This window comes from Pygocentrus nattereri, chromosome 26 (genome assembly GCF_015220715.1).
Source record: "Pygocentrus nattereri isolate fPygNat1 chromosome 26, fPygNat1.pri, whole genome shotgun sequence".
NCBI classification, from domain to species: Eukaryota; Metazoa; Chordata; class Actinopteri; order Characiformes; family Serrasalmidae; genus Pygocentrus; species Pygocentrus nattereri.
The window spans coordinates 15,878,861-15,896,807 of record NC_051236.1 but is presented as its reverse complement, the minus strand read 5'-3'; the positions used below and the strand labels follow the sequence as shown (position 1 = coordinate 15,896,807).

Sequence of the window (17,947 nt, the reverse complement as noted above, 5' to 3'; positions counted from 1 at the left end):
ACTGTCTCAGGAGGGCTTACACAATCATCAAGGACAGTACACACCCAGGACATAGGATGTTTGAACTGCTGCCCTCAGGCAGACGTTACCAACACCTCAAAACAAGGACAAACCGTTTGAGGGACAGTTTTTACAACAGGGCCATATCCCTGTTAAACAAAAACTATACAGTTCACCGTTGGGCAGATGTTTCTGTCTGCCTACAGGGATAAGTGCAATGACCCATGCTGCTAAAAAAATATAATGCGCAGTAACTGATGCTGCAAATGTCAATGTCTTCACTTGTGTATATAGGAAAGCTCAGTGTGTAAATAGGAGAGCTTAGTTAATTTATGCTTACGCCTGTATAGTTAACCGTAGCTCTAATCTGTTATTTAATTTGTTTAAAAATTTCTATTTTATATTTAAACATTTCTATTTCTATTGCACCAAGAGGGGAGGGGGGGGGCTGTAAACCAATTTCGTTGCGCAAATGTACAAGTACAATGTGTAATGACAATAAAGGTTCATTTCATTTCATTATAGCTTATTAGTTCTGTGGATTTTTACATTTTTAGTAGCATACTTTTAAGCATTAATATTTATAGTAGCATATTTTTAAGCATTAATATTTTTAGTAGCATATTTTTAAGCATTAATATTTGGAGTAGCATACTTTTAAGCATTAATATCAGAAGGCATTAACTCACACTTAGCATTAAAGAGCTATGACATTTGCATGGCAGGACAGGCGACAACAGACAGTATGTGACAAACATGCAGAGATGTACGCAAAAACAGGAAACCGGCCAAGGCCAAAAACTGAAGTAGGTCTGCGCTTAACCGTTAGAACGTGAGATTTTCGCTAGAACATGAGGTTTTCGCATCCATATATGGTAAACCATATGTCCATTGCACCCACTAAACAGGAACATGTACACATTTAGGTTCAGCTTATACGCACATACATATTCAGCTTCAGGGTATAAAAGGTGTCAGGACACATTGGGAGGTCAGAGCTTACTTGGGAGATACATGATGCATGTTCTCTGTTTGTAACCTCTCCAGAATTCTGTAATAAAACTTTATTTGTTTCACTTCAGTCTGATCTACTTGTCTCATTTTTTTGCATCAACGAACACGCAGGACTGGTTTCGTCCACAGTTCAAATAAAATCAACAAATGTTTCAACATGTTTGTGGTGTTTTAGACAATGCAACATTTTCGACAGTGAACGTTTCAGAACTATTCATGATGAGGCAAACATGTTGTCCGTCTGACAGACCTACCTATAATACACTTCTCACTTGTTGGTTGTTTTCTAGTAGACTCAACAAAAGGGAGGCAGATCAGACGGAGCTCACTCATGAGCATGCTGGAGGGCCCACAGCTAGCTCGTGAGAGGGGTGATGTCTCTAACCTAGGACACAGAAAACAGAGTGAGACAGGTTAACAAATGTGCGCACTAAATGAAACATCTTACCTGTAATATTAAATATTAAGGCCTTGTGATATGGGATTATGATTTTATTTACCCTTGTCTTTTAATCCACTCTTATAGGACAACATCACCCCTGCAGAGTGGAATGGTTCAGCTCAGGTGATGCAGGGGTGGGGCTAAGCCTATAATAGGTAGGGAAAAGGTTCAGTAGGGAGGCTAGCTCAAGGATACTCACCTCAGATTGTGAGGAAGCTGAGGGGAAGGGAGTAGAGCTAAGCTAAAGAGTATAGTCCTATGGCCTAGCAGCCTAAGACTACTTACACTTACCTGTGCTAATATCCAGTCCACCGTTTATTTTGTGTTTGCAGTTTTTCTTTTGTATGTCTTCACCTTATAAATTAATCACTCACCATTTGCAAAGAACTGTTCAGAGTCGTCCCATCTTCAGCCTGCAACTGCATTCCACTTACCCATTCAGTCACAACCTACCCAGTGACTTTGTGTCTCCTCACAGGGTTTGGCGAAGCATCGTAACACTATTACGTCTGTTTCACTCCCATGAGTTTCCCATAAATAGTATTTCTTTGAGGTCATCGACTCTATTTGACCTCATGCTGAAGTTCCAGAAACCAGTGAAACAGTAACATTGTGATTAGGAGCATCGTCTGGAACTGTGACTCACCATGTGGGCCTGATATGTGAACCACAGACTGCTCTGGTGTCCTTGTGTACAGAGCAAATTCAGGCCTATTTACTCAGACAAAATGTCTATTCAGAGTTACAGGTATAAGATTGTAATGATTGTAAAACGATAGTGTTAATGCAAATATGCCAGTACTTGAGATGCAAAGGTGCAAAACTCAGACATGATGATCTTAAGGCAGTAATTCAGCTGCGATCATTTTAGAATCAATTAGGATTAAATGAAGATCGCTACCATTATTTGAATAAGATAAGAATTTGGACCTTGCTTTTTGCACAGGGGCACAGCCATGCTGGAACAGGAAAGGGCCTTCCCCAAATTGTTTCTCTAGATCATTACCACCCCAATTTTTCACACGCTACACACTTCAGCACTAGTAGGCAGCACCACTCTTTTGGCCATATTGTGTATATGACTATTGGCCCATTTTGTGTTTTATGTATTACATAATTTTCTTGAAATCTCCCAAAATAATCAAATCACATCATTATGGGGGCAGAAATGTATGAGATTTCTTGCTGGAGAAAAAAAAAACAAGGAAACTTGACCATAGCAAATGACAACCAGCGAAGCACTGCTGGAGCACAGAGGTGCTGATTCAGTTTTGAGAAAATTGTTTTGTAAAGTTTGGAAATTATTCTGATACACTCTCTATCCATGCCTCTCAACGAGTCAGCTCTTCCTCATTTCTCATCCAGTTCATTCATATTCAGAGATGTAGTCATGATTTACATGATTTTTTATAATTAAATAACTTTGCTGTTTTTGTGACCAATGTTTTTTTTGACAGTTGAGGTGTTAATTGTTTTTGCCTCTTTGGAACTTTGGTAGTAACCAGTCATGTCTTGTATCAACTAGACACTAGAACTACTGTTTGCTCTTGGGTGGTTGACAAAAGTTCTACAGAGCAACTTATGATTAACAGTTTCCTAACAGATTTCAGACACACCATTTCCTGAATGCATTGGGGGTCAGCTGCTGGCTGGGGCAGGGTTATTGTAAGTACTTTAGTATGAATCTGAAGAAAGCAACAGTTCATCTTTCCTGAAAAAGGACTGCAAAAACCTGCATGAGCTTGTAGACTCTCTTTCATACCTCAATAACAGGGGCATATCAGGTAAATGGTTAGGTAGCCAAATGGAGCATCCATAGGTACAGTATGAATCCCACAATACAGTTCTACAGCACCAGGTGCTTTCTCACTCTGTACAACTGAATTAAGTACTGGGTAACCCCCTAAACACTACAGATGGTTTTCATTTGTGTGTGTGTGTGGAATGTTTTAGTATGTTATAATAACTTCAACCAAACCTAAGTTTGGGCCTATATGCTATACTATACACCACAGTCTCAAAATTAAACAAGCAGGTGTAGTGAATGGAGAAGCATCTCAGTCCATTTGTAAGCATGGAGCAAATTAATCACATAGCCTTGTGGCTCTTTAGAGACGGGTTCAAGTGCTATTCTCTTTTTTATTACACTTGCTCAGAGTGTAGTTAGCAATATCCCACTTACAACAAAGCAATGTGAACATGTTAGTAGGTCTGGGAACAATATCTTAAATCACTCAGGAGTCTGTTAAAGAAAAGCAATACGGTTATGAGATGTTTTGCAAGGAAAGACTTTAACTGTAAGCAACAGTTACTTTTTAATGGGTGCTATGGGGTGGGACTACAAAATATTATTAGATGATTACACTTATAATATTATGCACAACTGGATATATCTAGCTAGATGTCAATATTAACATTTCTATAAATACAAAATAGTGAAAAAAGAGCAATGAACAGGATAATAACTGTCCAAAAAGCAAAAGAGAAGTAAGAAGTGGCTCTTTGATGAAAGCCAAACGGCTCTCAAACACCAATACAAAATCCACACAGCTTAGAACAACACACACAAACACACAAACACACACACACACACACACACACAGAGTAACCGACAATGTAACCACAACCTTGCCTTAGCTAATAAGGTGAAGATTCATTTTGAATTTGGTTAACGAAAAGGTTGTAAAAACAATGCAATGCAAAAGAGTCAGCAGAAATTGCTAGTGTCCACAAAAGCTATCAGAAATAATAAATAGCATGCTGCACGGATGTTCGCCATCCCAAAACTGTCACGCTCTCCAGGATAGGGTGTTCTGTGGTGTGTTATGCTGAAACACTTGTGTCATCAAGCACTCCATGTGGTCCATAGCACTGAACGGTGGAAATAATATTCACAGTTAAACTTCGGTTGATTTTCCCACATGATTGTTCCCTTGATCCTGCAATGTAAAGAAAAAAACTTATTAGACAAAATCCATTTACAACACATATAAAACATGATTCATTACAAATTATGGCTGGAGTATAGTAAATAAACTAGGAATGCACAGAATGAAAGTGGCCAAGATGAACCTTGGCACAACATGCGATAAGCAATCAGCCATTTAATTACTTTTTACTTTGTCCAATCTGTGTTGCAATTTTATTTTGTGAATGTGAGCTAAGTAAGTGCACTTGAAATATCCATCATTGAAATGTCGTAGCATAATTACTGCATAACGTTTTTTGCTGAACAACCTCACTGTTTTCATCCAATGTAGCACCTTATCTGATTCATGTTATATTAATAGGCAAGTTTCATTTAAGAATTTTAAATGGCAGTTTAGTCCATTCAAGAGCAAATAATGTTATTAATGTTGCAACTCTGCCTAATAGAAAGTACTGTAAATGTGCTTACGTATTTGATGGGTTCAGGTTAAAAAAAGGTATATAAAAATAAATAAATAAAGTATATTAAAAAAATAATAATAATAATAAAGTATATAAAAATTAGCCATTGGCCAACTTGTGAGAGACACTAGAACTGTAATTGACCATAAAAAATCCTGATCTGTGCATTCCTAAGTTAAACCTTAAAAATCCAAAGATCAGCTACAACCTTTTGAAGTCATTCTCATACCTGCACCTTTTTGTGTGGTTGGTCCCTTATTTGGCTTTGTGGTTTAGGAGATATTTTGGATTTGTTTTTGTTCCTCTCCATGTTGCTAGGGCCTGCTTTCCTCACACCAATGGCAGGCATCTCTGAAGTATTTTCTTCATGTTCCCCTCCAGTCACAGACTGGCAGCTGTAGCCAGAGCTGCTAAAGCCACTCACGCTCTCTCCTGAAGATTCAGAACTGTCCACTGAAAGAAAACAGGTAAGACTTAGCAAAAGATCTACATTCATGCAGGCATTCTGACTTTACAGTTCCTATAGACAAATCAAGAATGCCCATTGCTTGAAATGTATACAGAGATTGGATGCCATGTTATGACACACTGCCTCACCTAGTAGACTTTGGCTGCTATTTTCCTGCTCTATGTCATACTCTTCTAAGACTCCTGGACTGGAGAATCTTCCTTGGTCAGACTCAGAAACTGTTCTTCTACTCGCACCAATCAGGTAACCCACAGGTGACACGCTGCCCCGACCAGAGGAGGAAGAGGAAGATGATGTACAGCTGACCGAACCTGTAGAATTTGGCCTCTGGCCTGGGAATCTGCCCTGAGAGTCAGCCATACCAGAAATATCAGCTGCCTTGCAGTCTGAGAACAAGGAAGAAATGCACAGAGACTTAAATAGTTATTCAATCCAGTGATCACAAACATGCCATTCCAGGTCTATGTTGTTTTTGTGGTTAGCAGCTGAATTCAGATTGCTGTTGAACACACCTTATCCACTGTATGAATGCGGTGTTGCAAATTAATAACATTTCATCTTTATTTAAAATGCTATCACTGTTTGTACACGAAGAATGTTTTCACTGCTTTCTCACCTCGTCCTGTTAGAGCACAGTTGATGGCACGATCGCAGATGGCAGCTTCGCTGGGCATAATGTCCATAAAAGGCTTGTACCCAATTCCCATAAACACCCTCTCTTGCATACGGATCTCTGTGCGAAGCATATTGAGATCATTTTGGGCACATTTTCTTCATGAGGTTATTGATAATAAAGTATATTTTCCAGGACAGTTGTGTGGATGTGTCAAGCAAGAGACCTAGAATAAGTCCTTCTCATTTTGAATCTGGGGAACATGCTTAATTTCCAATTCAATAAAATATTCTTAACAGTAATAGTAAATAGAAGTAAAAATACATTTTGAGGCATATACATTCTGCTGTCAGTCACACACCTAGAAAACATGTATAGTACTGTGCAAAAGTCAGAGGCCACTCTTCATTTATTTCATTTCCAGTCAAAATTTCCATTAAGTTATTCATTTTAAATATTAGGAAGAAAAGCAGAAAGCATGTTTAAGAGAAATTACATATACTACACTTTTAGTATTTACTGTGTACACTTTATTTTTATTACAGACTTTTTTACATTTTCAAAGAAATCTGCAGATATTTTCCATACATTCAAAGAAGTTGTTACATTTTCTGCTTCTCACACTCCAAGTAATCCCAAACACATTCACTGAGTATTTACATGCCCTTAATAACCTGATAACTGTAGAAAATCAGATTTTGTTAGTAATCTGTTTAGCATGTTTACATATAATTAGATAACAGGAAAACTCCAGGTCTACATAAGCCATGTTCTAATTGAAGTTTTAGGTTAAAACTGCCAATAAACTCACAGAAGATTTGATGTTAAGGTCAAACATCATGCCACAGCCTTTATTTAAACATCAAATCACTTTAGCAGAAAATATGAATATACATCATTAAGAAGATAAAGATTGTTTATTTCCTTTGTTTCATCAAGCAAGCAGTTAGTTTCAGCAACTGTCTAAAAGTGTTGAACGCTGCTTGTTGTGTCCGGTATGGCAGTCTGTTTTCACACATGTGCAGACTGAAAAAAATGAAAGAAATTAGAATAAAAGGTATATATGCACTAAAAAACTCAATTAGTGAGGTAAAAGCCAGCTCTCTTTTTTCAAATTTCTAGGCCTTAATCTGATCTAGAAAATCAGAACACGATGTTTACAGGACCACCTGAATAATCAGATAACTACCGAAATTTGATAATGACTGGATTATTAAGTGTAAACATGCAATTGATGCATGTTCTGAGAACACTAGCTGTTTTTGTTTGATCTTTTCCGAGTAAGGGCAAGACATTAAAAAGTGTGTTAACACAGAAGAAAAGGTTGTGTTAAGCTTGAGAGATGAGCTGTCATTTAATAATTAATTTAATATTCCTCACAACTTCACCCCTGTATATTCATGTGTGATATGTATTCATATATCATCTTGATTGGACCATTTCACATTTAGTTTAACATCAACTCAAGAGCACTAAAGCATAAATACATTTTTTCCATATCTGTGTTGGGACATTTGCAGGGTATCTTAAGCCTTGATGCTCATGACTTTAGATAGAAAGGTTTCAGATTTTACTATCAAATGGGAAAATGAGTGGCTATAGGATAATGAGCTACCAAACGAATGATATAAAAAGTGAACGCAGGTTGAGATAAAGATAAAAACGCGCATTGTACTAACCCTTGTTGTGCACAGCCTGCTCCCACAGGATCCTTTCTAAGTCTTTGGTCCAGGCTTCCTTTATCTCCCGGGTTCCTGCCTGAAGTGTATATGTGTCCTGCGACTTTCGCCTTCGAAACCAAATTTCAAAGCACAGTCCAGAATCTCCGCAGTTATGAGTCATCCCAATGTCCGAGGTCTGGCAGAATATAGAGAGATAGAAATGAACAAAATAGAGAGGAGAATTCATGTGTGTGTTCATGCCCTTTTCTTCATTGTTATACCAGTAGTGCCTGTGCTCAAATTATACTCTGGCTTTCACTCGTTAATTGTTATTGTAAAATTGACTTTTGTCATACTGATCTCAGAAAGCACACTGTAATAAATTTATAGCAGTATATTAGTGATATATATTAGTATAAATATGCAATATATAGTGGTATATTGCATATTATAACAATTCAGGATATGTTTTGCTCTGTGCTGAGAACATCCTGAATAGCACTAGAAATGAGTGTTTCTGAGGGTGCATGGGTAAATTAAAAGATTTGCATGATCCAATAAATGTAAACCATTTTATTAATAAAAATCCAGTGTCCACATAAAGGTCAAGGAATCCTTAATATGTTTTTAATATATTGTATATTACATGATAATCACAATATATAAAAATGTTGTCCACATCAAGCTGTCATTTTGTGTAATGTCATATGCTGCTTTAAATGTATTTATTTTTGATGTTGTGAAAACAGGTAGTTAATGAAAATGAGATTTCAGTTTTGTGCTCCTTAAAAAAAATAAGCTTTTAAAAACACCAAGAATATGGTAACATAATGAAAAATTAGAAGCATAATAAATAAACATTAGCTAGATGATAAATAGGGAACTGAAATTAGAGGTGGGTGATAAGATGAAAACATAATATTAAAATACTTTATTACCATTAATAACAGAATTTTTTTGTGAAATGTTGTCACAGTCAAAAAAGCAAGAGGAGCCACATTTTTAGAAATATTATCAGACCTTTTCAGTATAAATAGTTTATTTAATGTGTCATATATTGTGCTACATGACATCAGACAGGACTAATTCTGCTCTTTCTATTGACATGCAGTAGATCAATGTCTTAGAAATACTGACAATATTCACAATATGCTCAGAAAAGCATATTGTGCAATATTATGATCACCGTAATGTTAAATAATGTCATCTTGTCTATCCCTAATTCAAATAAAAATAAAATCAGGAAACATGTACATTTTTGATTACCTTAAATGACTGTTTGTAGATATATGTGTCATTCCCAACCTCTGTCTTCTTGGTCTTGCTGAAGAGGATAAGATCTTGGAAGAGGAAAACATGCCTGTAACATTTCTTCTTTCTATAGGACACCAGGAACTCATCTTGGCGAATCAGCTGCCCTTGTTCCTTTAGGTTCACCTGAATTTTTATTTAAAGACAGAGAAAAGGTTTTTTTTTTTAAATACCAAGGCTTAATAAATTTATAGTAATATTGCTATTGTCTAACTCCTTTCATATTTTTCATATATTTAAAACAAATCAAAGTGTATCAAACTACATGTATGCAGAAAAACAATCCAGGAATAACAATTTATAAACAAGCAATGGCATTAACAAGTAATACAGGGTAAATGTTGCAGTATACAAAGTGGTTGTAACGAACAGACAGAGTTCCAGGCGCTTGTGGATTTGAGGATCAAAAATATATTTTTAAAATAAATTTAATAAGCAGTAGGTAGCAGAATCCAAAAAGGGGTAAAACGTAAGTCGAAGTCAGAGTCCAGGCCAAAAAGTCAAAACACAGGTCAATCCAAAAATGCAAAAGTACACAGGGGAAAGACAGAAATCATAAACAGTAGAAACATAGCCACAGAAGACAGAAGACAGAAGACAGAAGACAGAAGACAGAAGACAGAAGACAGAAGACAGAAGACAGAAGACAGAAGACAGAAGACAGAAGACAGAAGAGAAACACTCAGCAATTGCATGAATACAATACCTTGCAATAGCTCAAACAAAAGCCCGGGCTTAAGTACTCTACATTGCATCATATGACTAGTAGCGCACAGGTGAAGATTGTCAATAATCATGCGATTGTGATCGCTGATAGGTGTGTGGTGAAACCACGTGACCAGTCACTGAATCCTGGGTGTTGGAGTCCTCTCCTAAGATGGAGTTTGAGTGTGCCTGATCAGTCACGTGATCTCCCTGAGCATTCTGGGAGATGGAGTCCGTTTCCATGACAGATAAGGCTGAACGCGTGACAGTGGTGGAACCTACTCTCCAAATGAACGTTAGGTTTAATCAGTCCTCAGGGGATAGATCAGACTACAACATTCCTCATTTAAGTGGGCAAAAATAAACTTGGTAAACCTCATGCTTTGTTTGTATGGATGATATTTACAAGGGGAAATTTGAGCTGCCCGCTAAACCATCTTCTTGCTCACCAAAGCCACACTATTATAATTGTTTATATATTCATGCATGGTCTCTTTTTGTATGAAACAAAGCTTTTTAACCAGACAGAAAGTGAAAGCTGGCACTGTGGAACTAATCATTTGAGGCGCACTAACTTTGTGTCTAACCCGAAAATTCCTCTAATTCTCTACGTTTGAAAGATTTATTGTCCGACCCCCAACTCACATCACAATCCTGGATATCATCCATGGCAAGGAGATTGTTGCCATGGCGAAGCTGGAACTGGATGACCTCAAGTGCGGCCTGTATCTCAGCTCGCTCGCGACCTCTTTGTGACCCCAAATCGCACTCCCGCAACATGTCTTGCAGTAGTAAGCTGTATTTACTGATGCGCTGCACCGGCTTCAGCAAGTATGATGACAGGTCCATCTTATCCCCCAGCTGCTGCTGCTTCTGCTGCAAAAGAGAAGTATATCTTTTCTGGAATTACTGAGGAATGAAGACAGATTAATTGTTCCTTCATGTTTTGGCATTATATGGCTCATGTGGAAGAATTATTCTTGGATATCATTAAAGAAATAGCTCAAGGGGATGTTTCATCACATTCTTATCAAGAAGTTTGTACAATTCAGTGCCTTGTGTCTACCTGTTAAGGCATAGGCCTTACCTTGAAGAACTCTTTACCATGGTGAATGAGCAGGTTGTCTGAGTGAGGTTTATTCTTGCTGTAGAGAGCATACAGACCAAAACTTTCTTTCTGGGTTGGGAAAGGAAGCAAATGTCAGAATACATTAAGGAAATTAATGCAACAGAAAATAACTGATCAGAATGGGGGTCATGTAATAAAAAAGTGTTTGTGCCAGCCATGTTGGTGGTGTAATTGTGGCTGCACAAAATTAACTATTTGAGGACCCTACTTTGAATGTGTCATATGCAAAGAACTAAGGATGCACCAACAATTCAGTCGCCAAAAAAGGTCAAAATGGCAGAATTTTTTGACTGCAAAAATAAAAAAAATAAACTAAATAAGCGCACAACAAAGTGAACAATACAGCAAAGAGACTGCAAATATTAATGTTAATGAAAATGAGAAATAATGATTAAAAATGTTTGCTTTCCTGATCCAGCCAGCACAGACACGTTCAAACAGCTGTTTGGACGGCAGCTGTATGGAACTATTTCATGGTGTGACTTGTGATGACAAAGATCAATAAGGGCTATAACATCCAAGACCATTACAGGTTTGATACCACTTAAAAACACTACTCATCTCGTTCAATTCACAAACTTGAATTCATTGCCTTGAATTATCAACTCTTTTGTCAAGGACTCAGGAATTCATGCCACATAAAATTCTTACCTTAAAATTATGACCTTATGTAGGCTACAGTGTTCATTTATGTAAATAATTTTTTTATTGTTAGCTGTCTTTTTTGCTTTCATTTTCCATCCCAATAAAAAACATTTAAAACCCACAAATTTCAGTGCAACGCTACCAAAAACTTACTTACATGCCTTAGAAAACAACGCCCCACACGAAAAGGCTCTCTTAGACAAAGCTCTAGCTCTTTAAGAAAGTGGTGTTGATGAAAGTCTCTGAGCTTTTCCAGGTTTCCAAAGATGCTTCCTCTCTGGCCCCTCAGGTCTTGTGGCACATCAGGGCGCTCCAACTCTGGTAAGTAGTGCTCCATGACATAGCCCAGCGCTTTCACATATTCTCTTTCAGTCTGCAACAACTCCTCCATGATGTGCTGCAGCTTACTGCCAGAACAACACAACAACAAGAAGAGTCAACCATTTTTTGACTTCAACTCCTTAAAATTTTATTCAGGTATTATTCAGTTATTAAAGGGACTTCAGTACAGACTGATTAACTTGCTGTTAGGTTAAAGAAGTGTGCTGGCGGAAACTGGCCATTTAAGGGATTAAAGTTAATCACAGCCTTACTTCCTTTCAGAGCACTTATTGTTTCAATTTTCATTTCATTTACATTTGAAATGTATGCCTTACCTCAACAGCAATATTTACAGGAGTGCATAGCATAACAGTGTGAATGGTAATCTACAGGAACAGTTTGCTAGGTCTTATCAACAACTGCACACTAAGGGCTGTGGCTTATGTGGTAAGCCATTTCAGTATCTCTCCAAATCTTTCTACTATTTTTTCTACTGTTTTTCTACCATGTTTTAAATAAGAAAAAAGGTCACTATGATTAAGAAATGAAAATGAAGATACTGTGAAACTGGCTTTGTGCTAGTAATTGTCTAGCTAAAACATTGGATCTAACAGGCCTGTGTCAAAAAATACCAAAAGTGAGAAATCAAATCATGCTTCCCAAAATGTCTGATTAAGATCAGGGCTTATCACACACATAAAACACATTTAATCATCAGCATATGTTTGCCACAGATGCCTAATTGACATCATTTCCTGTTATGATAAATGGAAACAGTCTCCATTCCTCATTTCACCAGAACAAATAGCCAGTGGGCTGTATGTGTCTGCACATTTTGCTCTCACTTCTTTGGAAGACCTATTCCTCACAGTAAGACTGATTACTCACAGTAAATTACTGCTGTTCTCCAGTGCCATGGTAGGGCTGTGGGCTGAGCTGTTTTCTAGTCTGTCTGGAGACATAGCATCATCTGGGAAGGAGCCTGAGGATCGGCCATTCAAAGGAATTCCACTGCTTTCATCCTCTTTCATCCAGCATTGTCCAGGGCTGGATACACTGGAGCAGAAGCTTTCCTGTCGAGATATCAGAGATTGTTCCTCATCCTGAGGGACACTGGGCTTGTCTTTGCTATCGGTTTTGGCCCACTGTGATTGTGTGTTAGAAAACTCAGTGTACAGTCTATCTTGATGAGACGCTACAGAGTCCTGGTCATCTAGTAACACCTTGTGTTTGTCTGTAGAGTGTTTTTTGCACATAGGTAGTGGAGAGCAGGTTGATATAGAACTAGAAGCACTCTCGCAGGAGCCCTCGCTATGCGACCGGCCTAAAGCTGGTTTCCATGGTGACCTATCATCTTTGGCTGCAAGGTAAACAGCCTCGAGGTCAGGCTCACTCTGATGTTTGCGGGAGAACGTCCTTCTTTTTATTGGTAAAACATTTTGTAATGAGGAACCATTATCTGTGCTTGATACAAGGACAGATGGAGGATGGTTGGATTCTTTCAACTGGTTCTGAAGAGCACTGGGAGAGTTTTGCTCACATGTTGACCCTATGATCTGTGGGTTTGTTTGGGTTTGCTCTATTTGTGTTTGACGTAAAAGTTCAGCTCTGACCTCTTCTTTACAGTTTTTAGTTTCAACTGAGCATACGTCTGAGACCACTAGAGGTGCATTGCCTCCTTCGCTGGCTTTCCGCTCAGGTTTATAATGGATTTTTAAACAGTTTAGAGCTTCACTGTCACTTCTGGCACAACTTTCCTGGCTCTGTGTCTGACTGTCCACTCCACTTAATTCAGGGTTGGCCTCCATATCACCACAGGTGGAGCTGGATATGGAGGGTGAAAGGGCTTGCAAAGAAGCCTCAGCATTTCTCAGCACCCTGACATCCGTTTGTGGAGCTCTCAGAGGCTTCTGGACCCCATCACACTCCAGCAGCTTCTCCTCCAGTTTCTGCTTGACATCTTGGCACTCTGCCCAGGCCTCCTTCCATACACGCAGCTCTCCTGAATGTTTCATAGCCACAACATTACTCTTCTCCTCCTCAAAGCAGTGGGGTGAAAATGCTTTAAATCTCTCTTGGAAGGTCTGCAGCTTGCTTATATTGACCTTCACTGGGTAGCAGCCCACCTCCATCTGTTCCAGATAGTGACTGCATTCTTTGGTAAGAGATAAAACCTGACAAACAAAGATAAATGTTATTTCATTATTTTCATAAACGTATGTCACTTAATCTTCAGGACCATGTTCTTAAGTTCTACTTCTTAGTGAAGTAATATAATCATGCCACAAGCTTGTGTACTAACCTGCTCGCAGAAACCATGCAGACGAATAAACGACTCCAGGTCCGATTTATGCTGCTCGGCTTGTATCAGAAAAGCAGCCATGTTGGTTTTGAACTTTGTCACGTTAATGTGAAAACTGTCAGTCTCAGAATAGCATGCTCCTTGAATCTTCCTTTCCACTTCTTTCATCATCATCATTCCTTTCTCTTTTCTCACCTGTGGATAACAGAATTACCCTTAAATATGGTGCTCTGGAGGTTCTCAGAAACTTGGCCAAAATGGAGTACTTCAATCTAGTATCATGAAGAAAACAGGCATGAACACAACACTGATTTTTCTTGTATTTCTTGCATAATTAACATTGGACTACAATTGAGCATTAGCCATGTTAGCACACTCACACAAAAATCCAGTCAAAACAGCTATTAAGTACAATGTACCCATTTATCAGTGTCAGACAAAAAAACAAAAAAGCATTTTATTAGAAAATAAAGCAAAAGTATACAACACCAAATCTATCAAAGGCACAACGGTGGTTTTAAGGTTCAATTGTGCACCTTAAATACGTTTTTCCAGGTGAACAATACATATTTGTACCTTTTAATAAACTAATGTTTTAAAAATAAAAATAAAATAAATAAAAAGCCTGGAGACAAAGCGGGGTGTGTGGAGTCAATACAACTTACTAAAGGTACCCTTGAGGGAACCACCCCAGTGACAAAAGGGGTATTGCCCCAGTGACAATTTCATATCTTTATTTCTGAGACTGTAATAGGCCACATGGGGTGCCCGCAAGTATATAAGTTGTTCAAGGCTCTCTCTCCTCTGACATGACCTGGACCTTCATTCCACTCCACTCTTGTGTGAAAGCTTAGTTAGATTCTGTGAACTTTGTAATTTCTAGAAACGTATGGGGCGAGCGCCATTTGTATTCTGATATTTGTATACTGTCCTGGTCTAGGGTCAGGCCCTAACAGAAAACTAAGGTGGGTTGTTACAGAAAACAAATAGCACTAGCCTACTTTTCCCAGAAATCACAGTTCACAAAGTTCACAAAGCCCATGTGGCCAATCATGGGCCTGCACATAATGTGGACAAGCTTTTTGATTAAAAGCATCATGGATGCGAATAAGAACAAGCTATTTTTAATACATCAGGCAGAAACATCTGGGAAATTTGACTGTGAAGCAATTAACTGTAATTCTATTCAAAATAATGACCCTAAGCACACTCCTGAGAAGATCAAGAATAACTAATCAAAGAACGAAACTGCTGCTGTTCTCGGTGCAATGAACTTGGCTCCCTAGACTCCAAACCTCAACATTACTGAGTGTGTTTATGATTACTTGATTTTCAAAAGCAAAAAACGCAAAATCATCTAAGATTGATCGTTGGAGGTGTGGAAAGATATCCCTGCAGATTTATTTAAAAACCTACAAATAAGTCTCTTGAAAAGAAAGGAAGCTGTAAGAAAGACAAAGCATGGACACACTAAATACAGAGAATTCTAATATTATATTTAGTTATTCAGGCTTCTGTAATTCCTGCTTTTTGATTTAGTGGCTGCTTAATGGCCACTCCGACTGTAAATTTAAAGGAAATGAAATTCTGTTCTTTAATGTTTGCATAGGACTGTATACAAGTATCAAATTTATTTAATTATGAAATATAAAGTTCATAATAACTAATGGTAAAACATTATGATATATATATGTGCCTTTGCACTCACACAGACAAGAAGATTCAGACTCTTACTCTACCTTTGCCTCAGTGAGGACAGAATGAAGGTCTGTTAGTCTTTGCTCCAGTCTCTCTCGAGTTTTTTCTGTTAGGTCACTGTTTCTCTGCCATCTCTGTTGCTCCTCCTCGCACCACTTTCTGCTCTGTTAAGTACATGTAATTTGTCTGAGAATATATTCAACACTTCATTGCTGTACAAAGAAAAGTTTAAAAAAACCAATCATCATGAATTCATACATAATGTAAAGGACAGCTCACATGTTCAAATGATGTAGAAACAAAACACTCTGCTTATGTGTTGCTTAAATAACAACCATGCAAATGGTAGTTAAAATGTAATTGAGCATCGAGTTATTTAGTTTTATTCTACTGAGCACTGAGGTCCTACAGTGTTGAGTTGGTCCTCTGTTTCTCTCAGCATGAACACATGGCTGAGGTGCTGCAATGACTGGTTGGACCTCATCACCAAAGTGTGAACTCCCTCCTCCACCTGGTTATACAGAGAAGTCACAGACCCCATGGAATCCCTGAGAGAGAGCGAGAGAGAGAGAGAGCGAGAGAGAGAGAGAGAGAGAGAGAGAGATGAAATGTACGTAAATGTTAACTTAATAGAAAAAGGAAAAAAAATTAAGTTGAATGTATATTAACATAGCGAGAATTTATTGTTGGTCATTTTTGATTCTTTCTATTGATCCATTCATCATTAAACATTCACACAATGTAAAAAGAAGCTGATGTTTTCCAGGGGGGTAAAAAAGAAAAAGTGGAAAGCAAAGCTATGAGGTTTTGGTAAGCTAATGAGGACACTGCAGAAGCAGTTGTGAAATATAAGCATTTGTCATGATATCACACATCTGCCCGTCATCAAGTGATGAAAGTAATAACAACCACTTACCTGTAGTCTTCAGACTGGGCAAATTTAAATTCTTCCTTCCTCATTCTGGCTAGTATAGCACCACCCTCCCTTTGAAGCATGACCATTCTTGTATCTTCCAGAACCTCTTTCATGGAGCTCTTCTGTTCTTGTATGCAGCTCTTTACATCCTGTAGTATTGGGATTGTTAGTTGAATTATAAATAGCATTTAGCGATTTAAGATAATGTTGTTTTGTTTTTACCTCTACCGTGTCAGTTTTATTGCTGCTGTCCAATTTCTTTATAGCTTTCTGTAGTAACAAGGCTGCTCCTTGTAGGTCCAGTTCGAAGACAGACAGCTTCTATGGTGAAGAAAGAAAAATGAGTGAATAAGGGTGCTGAACTAAAGATCATGTACTCCATCATATACTCCATTACACATGCCAGCACTCCAACAAAAAGGAAATGCAAGCAGCAGTAGTCACAGAAACAGTTACAATTCTTCTTTAAACATTGATGTGCAAAAGTCAAAGACTGTCCTTCATTTAACTTCCAACCAGAACAGCTATGAATAAGCACTGGATCACAAAGCCATTCATGGCCAGGAATTGGGTTCCTGACCATGGATGGCTTTGTGATCCAGTGAGCGCCCTCCCTCGCTCTCATCACTCAGCATGATGCTAGCCAATGTGGATGTCTGTTAGCTAATGTATCAGAATTAGCAATGAGCGTTCTCCTCCAAACATGTTGAGCTGTCCAATGACATTGCATTACCAACAGTCTGAAAAGATGCACTTGCATTTCATATACGACACAGAGATAGAAGGTGCTAGCTTTCACCCTCCTCAGCTTTTCACCCACACTTGGTAGAACTGTGCGAGAAGACCTAGCTAGTGGAAGGAATTTGCAAAAGACTACGCTGGTGAGAAAAAAGGATTAAAAACTGCCATTAAGCATAAATTATTTATCTTTCAGCATGAAGAAAAATAGCAGAGAACATATAATACTGTGCTAAAGTATTGTAGCACATGAGAAAAAATTGATTTAAAAAGATATTCATCTAATCAGAAAGCATTTATTTACCCCAAAAAGCACTAATAATGATAAAATAAATACAGATAATATTTATAGTGATTTTATGGACATCAGTGTGCTTATCATTTGCAAATCTCTTCTTGTGGCAGCCAGTTACCGTCCATTACCTGGTTTGACTCTCAATCTTTCATGAATACTATTTAGGTTGTGCTGGTGATAAAATTAAGTCCATGCAAGACATTGGGAATCAAACTTTGCTCTTCAAACTTACAACAATCTTACAACATCCAAAAACAACTATTTTTACTTTTCACTGCAGTAATGTTTGAATGTTTCT

The 17,947-nt window shown here is 38.0% G+C and overlaps 1 protein-coding gene across 4 annotated transcripts in view; it reads right to left on the bottom strand.

The window, feature by feature from the left end:
• Window positions 1-3,575: 3,575 nt before the first annotated feature.
• Window positions 3,576-17,947, bottom strand: part of quo (quattro) — a 39,368-nt gene continuing 24,996 nt past the window's right edge. Inside the window, exons 9-23 of one of the 4 annotated variants that reach the window (XM_017697919.2) lie at window positions 16,839-16,937; window positions 16,617-16,765; window positions 16,110-16,248; window positions 15,742-15,864; window positions 14,003-14,197; window positions 12,589-13,874; window positions 11,537-11,786; window positions 10,693-10,782; window positions 10,251-10,481; window positions 8,856-9,026; window positions 7,608-7,785; window positions 5,932-6,048; window positions 5,444-5,701; window positions 5,082-5,299; window positions 3,576-4,395 (exon numbers count right to left, since the gene is read on the bottom strand). In XM_017697919.2, coding sequence (XP_017553408.1) covers window positions 4,354-4,395; window positions 5,082-5,299; window positions 5,444-5,701; window positions 5,932-6,048; window positions 7,608-7,785; window positions 8,856-9,026; window positions 10,251-10,481; window positions 10,693-10,782; window positions 11,537-11,786; window positions 12,589-13,874; window positions 14,003-14,197; window positions 15,742-15,864; window positions 16,110-16,248; window positions 16,617-16,765; window positions 16,839-16,937 — 3,546 coding nt within the window. In that variant the 3' untranslated portion in view covers window positions 3,576-4,353. Of the gene's footprint in view, window positions 4,396-5,075; window positions 5,300-5,443; window positions 5,702-5,931; window positions 6,049-6,435; window positions 6,955-7,607; window positions 7,786-8,855; window positions 9,027-10,250; window positions 10,482-10,692; window positions 10,783-11,536; window positions 11,787-12,588; window positions 13,875-14,002; window positions 14,198-15,741; window positions 15,865-16,109; window positions 16,249-16,616; window positions 16,766-16,838; window positions 16,938-17,947 lie in introns of those variants that run through there. The other 3 variants (XM_017697916.2, XM_017697917.2, XM_017697920.2) reach the window with 3 other exon arrangements.